Here is a 10,628-nt window from a genome sequence, read left to right on the forward strand (position 1 = left end):
TGCACTACTGCACACACCCTTGATGGATTTTCAGAAAAATAAGTATCAAACCAGAACCCACATCGAAGTGTTACACTTCTATATAGAGATGGCTAAGTCTGGAAGGATAAAATCAGCCACCAGCTACCTTCCCCAGCCGGGACTCAGCCAACCCTGCTCTGCCTGGCTTCTGGGCTGTGGTGGAATCACTGCTGGGGCTACTGAAGGGCAAAACTCACCTCTGCAGTGAATATCTTAAGTTTTAGTGCTCACAATCTTTAGAGCTTCTCTACAACCACAAAACCTGCAATTTTCCCCCCTTTTTTTGTTTAATGAACATCACATTTACATCACTCAGGGATTGGCAACTGCCCACAGCAGAAAAGTGTAATTAAACCAACCAACCAACCAAAATCTCACTTTTATGAAGAGAAACAGTAGTTGACACTTGCCAAAGCCCTGATTTTCAAAAATACATGAACACAGAACAGAACTCCCATAACGATGTGATGCAGCTATGATTTAGTGATACACGATTAGAAATGTTTATGTCACTTTAAGATCTCAAGTTTTAAATATCTCCCTTCCTTGCTGATGATGTATATATACAAATATACACATATATACATTTGTGCACACATGTATACACTTGTGTATATATTACACATATGTATTTATATGTGTTTCTATATGTAATACTTATGCTTTATATTTGCATCTGTATTTTAACACATTTTATATACATTTAAATATATATTTAACCATTTTTAAATATTGACACTCCTCCTCAGCCTCAAAGCATCTACAAACTTGTAACATGCATGTCCCTGGAAAAAAGGATGAATTTCCTGAAAGGCTTAAACTTAATAACTATCAATGCAATTGCAACCTTTCTGCTACAGGATATATAGAGGTGGTGTGCAAGAAGCAAACTGATTTTCCTCATTGCAATCTATCAACCAAGCCCTGCCAAGTACTGAGCTTCACTGGAAAAAGACTTTCATACATCATACAGAGCACTCCCAGCACTATGCAGAAGCTTTTAAGAATGGGACCAAAACCGTGCTGATAGCTGTGCAGCAGGATTTCCTCCACTGCTGGATACTGGAACTGAGAGCAAGAAGTGGGCAATTCAAAAAAACCCACTCCAGTTTCACAGACCTAGCTAGGCTTTTATTTATAAATGCATTATCACAATTAGCACTAAAGTCCAGAAGAGCTAGAATGTACAAAAAAATCTCACAGCTGGCCCTGTTACGAAACATAGAAACACATTAACAGAAAAATGGGAATGTATTATTTAATAACACAGATGTGCATGCATATCTAACCAGATCTGCTGGTATAGTCACAAGGGTTATCTCCACGTTTCATATGTACACATGTGCATACATATCTACATACACCTGCTGTTTTGACATATACTATGATGATTTACTAGCTTACCTCCCTTTTACTCTCTTTGCTTTCCTTAACTCTGAAGTGGAACAGACTTCTACTAAAAACGTTTATAACATTTTGAATTTGCATTGCACTGCACAAGCTCAAAGACCAACCTTGCAAATATTTAGTCACAGAAGCAGCTTACTTTTGTAAAGCCTTCCAATGGAAGACAAACAGATCAACCATGATTTCAATGGAAACAAGCTGATATCACTGGAGGTGCAGTCCATTATCTTGTAAGTAGCCAGACCAGAAGCTCCTCCGACCTCCATCCACAGCCACTGCATTCAATTCCACTGCACAGCAAGTTTAACCCTTCATTGTGATGTGATTTTGCACTACAAAACTAGCAAATAGCCTCTGTACATTGCATGTCCAGAAAATCTTGACATGTATTAGATTCATCTGCATAATTCTCCTTTCTTAGGTATCTGAGTCATACCACTCTGTACTTTATCATGTACATCTTTAATATAGTTGGAGTCTATCCTCAGCTACACAGTCTAAGAAAGAAAAACAAACAAACAAATCCTAAAACACAAAAATCCCCCAACAAAACAAAACAAAAAACCTCACAACATACTCTTCCCAGAATACACTGTTCCATATTTGCCATAAAATGATATAAAACACCCACATTTGTTGTGTCTGCCACCTACACCAGCAGTGCTGCTGAGTGTGATGAAAAATAACAACTCCTTTAAAATTAGTCTAGAGTGAATATTAATGTTAGCACAATGCCTGTGAGAACCATTTCTTGTCAAGTTTTTCACAGCCATCACAGAAATGAAAAGCTGCAATGAGAGATGCCACAAGGCATCTCCATGAACCACTGGACCACTGCCTTGGTGCAAATATCCTTGAAAATGACCTTTCAAAATAAAACCCAGCTTGCCTGACACAGACATTTCATAAATCACAGCTGCAACACTTCCAAGCATGGCCTCACGTTACACCTGAGTCCACCAACACTCTCTTTGTTCGTGCAGTGAGGAGAGGGTCAGAGAAAACAGAGTTCTGCCAGCCTTAGTGTGCCCTTCCAGAGGTCATCTCCTGCCTTGCTGGCCAACCATGGCAGGCTGCAATCAAAAGACACAGCATGTACAAAAGGGTCACAGAGATCTGTTGCAACGATAGGATGGAACAGGGTAGGATAGGATAATTTCAGTTGAAAGGGACCTACAGTGATCATCTAGTCCAACTTCCCAACCACTTCAGGGCTGTTCCTCTTTGAACCGTTCCTACGTGCCCTATCCCTAGATAGCAGGGATGAGAGGTTTATCTAGCTGCCCTACACTTGGGGAAGTGGGGAACGAAGACAGGAGTTCTAAAAACTTTCCCTCATCGTTCTGCACTGATCACAAAAAAAAAAAAAATCCAGGGCAGATTCTTGATGTGTTAAAGTGGCCTTGATCAGTCATTGCCACACCTAACCAAATAGGCAAGAACAAAGCATGCCATGGTGACCAGTGATCTCCTCAACCTGCTGCAGAGAAGAAACAGTGCCAGGCTTCCCTGAAAGAAACTGAATGAGGTTGCAAGTCATCAGCTCCCATACAGGAGGCAGAAATTCAAACCAGAGTCTTCTGGAATGATTTACATGGCACATAAAACTGAGAAGCAATCATAGAAATCATTCAACAAATGATTTGGATTAGTTTTATGAAGGTTGCTTTCAAAAAGAGGGATGATGTAGCCCTTTTAACGTCTGTGCCTTATGGAAAGATCTTTCTGCCATCAGTTTTGCAAGTTGAACAACCTTTGCCTTCCCATGCAATTCGAGGGGGGGAAACATTATTTGGCTACTTCAACGTCAAGACACACAGCTTGCCTTCCAGTGACACAGACGGTTAGAGCCGGTTTGCAATTGTATCAGCTTCGCACATCCAGCAGCTCTGGAGTTCTTGTTAACAGATCCTTTCTTCACTCTTAAAAGTGCGGGATAACATCTGGGCCTTTTGGGAAGCAGTCTCACAACAATGAAGCGCTTTGTGTAATTCTTCTTCTCTCGCCAAACCACATCTGTCTGCTCTCTGCCCTTCGCCACTCCACTGAGAGCTCCTTGGGGCGGAGGGGACATGTGCTAGCAGCAGCGGGCTGTCTCAATCGAGCCATCAGTAGGTGGCACTGCCTGCTTTTTTCTGTCCACCCACATAAATGGCCAGCGCTGACACCCTACATCGACCATCACTAACCCTTTCAAAGGATGCCCAAGTGACTCAGGTGTCTCGTTTCCTGCAGGTTGTATCTATGGCAATAGCAAGCAGTGGAGCGAGTGAATCAAAGAAGCAGTTCCTGAAGCGAGTGAAACAAAGAAGCAGCTCCATCACTGTTTGCCAGGCAGCGGTGGTGGCAGCTTTTAAAGAGGAAAGAGGTGGTCAGCAAGTGCTGTGAACCTCTCCTGACACCGCAACAGAATTTGGCAGGCTCATCTGCCTGAGACTTGAAGTTCCTCTGATTCTAACGCCAGTTAAACAGATGGTGTCGGTCTGCTCTCGCACCGAGTGTGGTAGCCGCATTCATATTTAGACAACGTGTCCCAAGAGTGGCTCAAATAAGCTACTTGAGAAAATTCCCAGTCTGAAAGGACCCTCCAACTTGCAGAAATCCCCATCGATAACTGCAACCAGCTCCATCCTGGAAGGTTAATTCTCATTAGGCTCTTCATTTTGAAAGGTTTGCCTCAAGACCTGCTGCCTCATCCAAAATTCAGCATGACAAAATCTCCACGCAGTCATCCACCAGCTAGTGTCAGCAGTTCCCAAAGTAGTTATGGCCAAAATCCTGCCAACTGCAGATCAAGGCTTGTTGCTGGGAATCCTACAGCAGTGCCACCACAAAGGGGATTCAGCGGCCACCCGCTGGCAACAGAGAAAAGGTCCCCGAGTAGCTGTTTTCACCACAGCTTAACAACAGTGAAAACAACAGTTGGTTCATGCAACAAGTATTGGGAAGGACCAGATCTTCAGGAGTCCATACACTCCCTATGCAAACACATTTACACTGGAAATTAATGGTAAATTGATTTTCTTCAGACTGGGAAAGACTGTCTACTTCCACACGGAATAAGCAACGTGTAGAGACAGCTTTAGTATTGTAATTCTCACATTAAAATTAAAATAGCCCTATCCTATGGCCTCCACATATCTAAGGAGAAACCATCAGGGTGAAAAGTCTGCTAATTACCACATGTAAAGAAAAGAAAATCTTTTTTTTTTAACAAAGGTGTTTAAAGATAGGATGATTGGCTAGCACTTCTTAGGTCTACTCGATTTGTCGACATGAGATGCATTATTTTCAGTGCTACTTGGATCAATTAATTTTCCAAGTGATAAATATTCTCTCTGTAAATCATGACCATTTAAAACAAATCAGTTACAAATACACTAGAGCTAAATGAACCAATTCATACCAAAAAATGCTTTGACATCATAACTTGGATGGTGACTTTTTTTTTAAGCTCAGTATTTCACCTGCACGTTACAACTTTACCTTAACGCTAAATAAGCCAAACGAAATGGCTGTGTTTGGGCAGTCAGCAAACCACTGATTCTGTTCGCAGCTGGTGTCTTCCACTGGCTTCAGAAAAGGCCAGTCCTTTTCCCTGAGCTTTTGGGTTTTTAAGGCGGCGGTAGCTCCTTGAATCAATGTGAACTCACACTAGAAGTGCTGATAAATAGCTGTCACCGAAACAAGCTTTCACTCTGCCAAACGTCTGCAGTTTCAAACATTCCCTCCCCTCTCTTCAGTTTCAGCAGTGCAAAAGAATTCCTCCAAAGAACCGCTTATGCCCATGAATGGCAACACCCTTAATTCTGATACTCCAGGGCTATAATTGCGTTATTACAGTAAATCAAACATTCCCTTTGTGTCTTTACAATCGTGCTCATTGTTCGAAATTAACTGCAAATGGTTTGATTTTTTCCTTCCTCAAATACGGGCAGGGAGGAATTAAAGCACACGACATCATCTTCCCCACTAAAACGCAGGGAAAGCCAGGAATCAGACAGCAGCATCTAAACTTCCCAAGAGAAGAAACCACAGCACGGAGGGAAGTGAAGAGCTCAGGCACCGTTCACTTGACACAGAGCGACTGCAAAGCAATTAGTGGGCCACTAAATCCTCTGTTACAATAAATCAGTGACCCAATTCCTCCTCCTTCCCACTGTCTTTCATTTTTAAATCGACTTTAATGAACTACTTCTCTTTTCTCAACACCAAAGCAAATGTATTTTCACTGCAGGCTGCACCTGCCTTTCTCTGTGGCTTCTGTGCCAGCAAGGCTGTGAGGGTAAGGGCGAGCCCAGTACTGGCACTGCAGCCAGCACACTAGCAATTTTAGTGATGGGCAAAGCACAGAAACCAAAACAGGAAGGCAAGATGCCTTAATCTCAGCGTTGGCTAATGCAAAGCCACTCTCCCTCTTGCTGGGTTTCCATGTTTCTTCTTACAGAGTTGATTCACCACATCTGCTGGAGCTGACACATGTGGCTCCTTCCCTAGGCAGAGGGCACGGTGGGTATGTCAATGTATTGTCTGAAGGCAGTGGTGCTTTCTGGAAAGAGCTCCTCTCCCCTCTATCATATATTGTACAATCAAGTATTTTAAAAGGATGGTTTAAAAAAAAAAAAAAAAAAAAGCTGCTTTTGACAAGAGACAGGCCAGAATGGGAACTGCCGAGACAGTAAAGAACAAGTCTGTTATCTTACAAACTACACTTCAGCCTGTCAGCTGCCAGAGATTTACAGGAAAAAAACCCCTTCCTAGGACAGAGCCTACATAAAACTTCATTTCCAGCAAAAGAAACTCACGAAGGCATTCACCCTGAACAGCCTCTGACCATTACTGGGGATGCTTGGGAGGGTCCAGGGAGAGGACAGCTGCCCACGAAGGGTCCCCGAGTTGTGGGGCTGCAAATTTCCCCTCTAGCCTCCTGCGGTGTGGGGAGGCAGAAGACCTCCCACTTCCCTGTCTCCAGCCCCAGGCAGGAGGTTGCAGGGATCCTACCGGCTCCAGCCCGAGTGGTGGCCAGACAGCACTCACAGGTGGCACCAGAGGGAAAATCATTGCATGCCTCCGTGCCCAAGACCCTCCTGGACCCCCTCTTCCCGCACCGAGCAGGTGGGTGACTGCTCAGGCTGTACGCCAGCCTTGCCCTCCCGCAGCAGGACAGGGTGGCAGGAGGGTGGTCATGTTCCTTCAAGCTATCTATAGCAGCCGGCTCGTATTTGGGTATGTCGGCATCCGCTGGGAGGGGGCAAGGAGCCAAAAAGAGGTAAGGAGCAACGGCAGAAATGCTCCGGGCCTTTGGTGGCCCGGCAAATATTGTGTTGTGCCTTTAGTATCTGTAGGCAGTACAGATGCTACTGCTCTGATAAAAGCTGAAGTGCCTGTCAAAAGCCAGAAAAGGGGAAGAAACTGCTTTTAAACTGATGTCCTCTGCCTTGGCAGCAAATCCTGGACAGTGTGATTTCTAAGCCCTGGGCCAGCTACCGCTGAACACAAGCTAAAAATCGGTCTTGAGGGAAGGAGATTCTGTCCCCTTTGAGATTTTAACTGAGGCATAATCAGTTAATTTCACCTTGCATGGTGGCACCAATTTTCAGCATTGTTTTACCACTCCAGCATATTACAGACTTGCTCCTGGCCCACAGAGCCACGCTGACTGCCTAAAGACAAACAGTTCGACTGCTATTGTCTCCTGTCAAGGTAAGGTCTTGTCAAACACTTAACCCTCCCTTCTCACTCCTGCTGCACCAACTTCACCCCACAAGTCTCTAGAATGAAATAAACTGAACCAAAAGTTAGGTGACGTTCACAGGCTTAGGGCTCTTCAGATCTCAGTCAGGACAGCACTGCCAGCCAGAGGGCAGACAAGAAAATATGATGACAAAATCATAACAAAACTGAAAACATGTTTCTGATTTAAATGTTATCTATTTTCAAATTGGGTGGCATGTTAATATGAAGCCCAAATTAACACGTGGAAGTTTTGCCCATGAGAGAATTTTCTCAGCACAGCACTGAGTCTGTTTTCCTCCCAGCGTTTATGCAAGTGCCTACTCATTCTCCAGATGCTTCAGCCCCAGCCTTCCCCATCAAGGGATACACCACATCTCACCTTCACTTCCCCCTTCATAATCCACCTGACACCCCAAAATGGAAAAGTGAACTATAGTGGCTCTTTCAAGCCGTACTGCAGAGGGAACAGTAACGCAGTCTGCCCATCCGTTGTCTATCCTCCCCCCTTCCCGTGCACTGGAAAACACCGCGACAGCCGCTCAGGACGCTTCCCAGACAAGGTAGTCCACTTCCATTGTGTGAGGAAGATGAGCTATTTACAAATCAACCTTCCAGAGCAGAAAACCACACACGAGTAACACGGGGAAGTGCCTACCGAAACGACCTGCACCTTTAGAAACACAAGTTTAAAACTCACTGTGGCCAACTCGCTTCCACTGAGCTACAAAAACAATCTCGAAGAGGAAAAAAGAAACCCACTTAGCGCTCACAGCTGAGGGGTGTATTTCCTGCTGTCAGCTCAATCAGTGACAACGCCTGCACCCAAGCACAGGTTTCCCAAAATTAATTCATCACAGCAACAAAGAGAGAAGCAACCAACACCCTTAACCAAGAGAACAATTTTGTGTAGTTTGCTAAATACTGTTCTTGTAGCACCACAGAGGAAAGAACATGGGAAATGGAACGAAGGGAGGAAGGAAGAAGGTTAATAACTATTTTCTTGCGGATAAATCGCGAGTACCCTTTCTTTGAACAGTATATGAAACTTGAGAGCTTTGATCGTTGGGATCTATAGTTCTCGTGGGGAAGCTGGTACTCCTGCTGCTGCTGAAGAAGAAACACAAAACTCCTTTACTCGATTCAGTTCAAAAAGCACCTACTGTGAGACAGTCTGGTCCAACGTTCATTTTTTATTCTACCGCAACGCTCATGCTATGCGAAACGCAATAGGAATTTCCATGCCAGCATTTACATCCAAATGGACCCGTTGAGATTCAAGCTGATGTGTAACAGCCCTATTATGCAGCCCTTTTGGCAAGCGCGGCAGTGCCGGCGCACTGACTCACACTCGGGCCGTCCCAGTGGGTTACTCCGTGGGCTGGTCCCCGTGCCAGGGCTGCGTGTACCCCGCACGGCGCCGGCTCAGAGCCTGCGGCAGCCGAGAGACACTGCCAGGGCTGCCCCTCGGCCTCCTCTCCAGGAGTGCACACGCAGCAAGCGGCTTCTGAAGTCAAGCTGGCCTTTATTTCCCACATGTGGGGAGTGATTTTGAATCTCCCGAGTCCTTCCCAAGCACTCGTCCTCTCCCTCACCTCAGTATTAATTTTGTTTCCGAGGATAAGCGACCAGAAAGCAAGCCGCGGGACCGGCGTGGAGGGAGGTTGCCGGTGAGGTGAATCCTGCACCAGTCGGCAAAGGCATCCCGCATTCTTCCCCCCGGCCAGGGGTCCCGGGCCCCGCGGGAGAGCAGTTCTGGTCGGCGGGGAGACGAACACCGCTAGCAGTGCAGGGCTGCCGGCAGGAAGCGCCCGGCGACGCGCCTCCGGACCAGCGATAGGAAGGGAAAGGGGGAGACATGCCCGCAGGGACCTCTGTGTCAGCACCACCGCCCCCTCGCCGTGCCTCTCGAAGGGGCTGCGGCTCCCCACGGAGCGCGTTCGGGGGAAAACTCTCGGGGACTCCGTGGCACGGCCCCCTTCCCACTCAGGCTCAGACCAGCAACGGTAGCACAAACAAGTTACCCGCGGCGGGGCCAAGCGAAGGGAAATCGGCGCAACCTACTCGCCTCGGCGGCGCTCCGCGGCCAGCCGCGCAGGACCCGCGTACCTGCAGGACGTTGGCGTGGCGCAGCCGCTGCAGCAGAATCATCTCCTTGACGATCTTGTAGGCGGCCAGGCGGTAGCAGTTCCCGAGAGAGGAGAACTGCCGCACGCAATGGGCGATGTCATGCCCGCCGAAATCCACCGCCTTCAGCGCCACGGCCAGCGTGCGGTTGAGGACAGCCTTGTAGACAGCCTTAGTGTACCCCGAGCCCAAGTACTGCACGCCACTGACATTGCGGATGTCGCGGCAGCCCAGCAGCGGCGGCTCCAGCGAGAGCTCGGCCGAGACGCCGGCTCGAGGCCCCGCCGCCGCTCGGCCCCGCGGCCCCGGCTGCTCTGCCGAGGTGCGCGGCGGCGCCAGGTCCATCAGGCGCCGCTCCCGCGGCCGCAGCGGCCGCCGTCTCGCCGCCACCGCTCGGTGTTGCCGGTATCGCAGCACCTCCTCGTAGCGCTCGCGGATCTGCTGCTCCAGGGCGGCCGGGCCGCCGCCGCCTTCCTCCTCCGGCGGGTCGACGGGGGAGCCGGGCGGGGAGGGGGGAACCCCATCGCGGGGCAGCGGGTGCTCGGAGACGGGGATGAAGAGGACGTTCAGCAGGGTGCCCAGGAAGAAGGCGAGGCAGCAGCCGGCCGCTACTGCCGTCTTCCTGCGCCTCATCGCCACTTCGCTGGCAGCTTGTCCAGCCTTTCGGATTTCTCTCCTCTCGCCCCTTCCCCGGGAACCAGCTCCGAGGCTTTTTTTGTGTTTTTTTTTTTCTCCCCCCGCCCCCCTTTTTTTCTCTCCAGGCTGTGCCGGCTGTAGAGCGCACCCGGGCACTCACCGAGAGCTCAGCCCTTTACGTTGCGCTTGCATTACACTTGCCTCCCTGCTTTTAAGCCTCTGAAACACTTATTATTAGCGGGACGCGGAGGAGGCCGGGGGGGGAGGGGGGGCAGGGGATCCCCGGCTCGCTACCCACGCCGACGCGCACTGATTGACAGCTCGGCCCTTCCCGCGGGCCGGCCGAGCAGCAGGGGGGCCTGGGAAACGTAGTCCCCTGCCAAAGCCCCGTCAGCCGCCGGCGAGCCCGGGAGCCGGGACTACATCTCCCAGGCTCGGGCGAGACCTCCGGCGGTGAAAGCGTGGGGCGGGGCGGAGCGGAGCGGAGCTGCACGGGGCGGAGAGGTAGAGCGAACTCCACCCGACCGGCGCCTCGTTCCCGGTGGTTGCCGGGGGACCCGGGCTGCCGGTGCTGCTGCTGGGCGAGATGGGCGCTACGCGGCTGCGATGAGTCCCATGCCTGTCTCACCGCAGCGGTTTGCGCGGAATGCCCTAGTCCTCAGCCGGCGATGTGGGGGCCGGAGAGTTGCTCAAGCACACACGTA

General features: G+C 49.0%; 1 protein-coding gene across 2 annotated transcripts in view; it reads right to left on the minus strand.

Annotated features, from left to right (window-relative positions):
* PKDCC (protein kinase domain containing, cytoplasmic) overlaps positions 1–10,375 on the minus strand; it is a 37,052-nt gene extending 26,677 nt beyond the window's left edge. The window contains exon 1 of one of the 2 annotated variants that reach the window (XM_064164397.1): positions 9,271–10,361. In XM_064164397.1, the coding sequence (XP_064020467.1) occupies positions 9,271–9,921 (651 nt within the window). In that variant the 5' untranslated portion in view covers positions 9,922–10,361. Of the gene's footprint in view, positions 1–9,270 lie in introns of both variants that reach the window. The other variant, XM_064164398.1, reaches the window with a different exon arrangement.
* Positions 10,376–10,628: the final 253 nt, after the last annotated feature.

Source organism: Pogoniulus pusillus, chromosome 25, assembly GCF_015220805.1.
Source record: "Pogoniulus pusillus isolate bPogPus1 chromosome 25, bPogPus1.pri, whole genome shotgun sequence".
NCBI classification, from domain to species: domain Eukaryota; kingdom Metazoa; phylum Chordata; class Aves; order Piciformes; family Lybiidae; genus Pogoniulus; species Pogoniulus pusillus.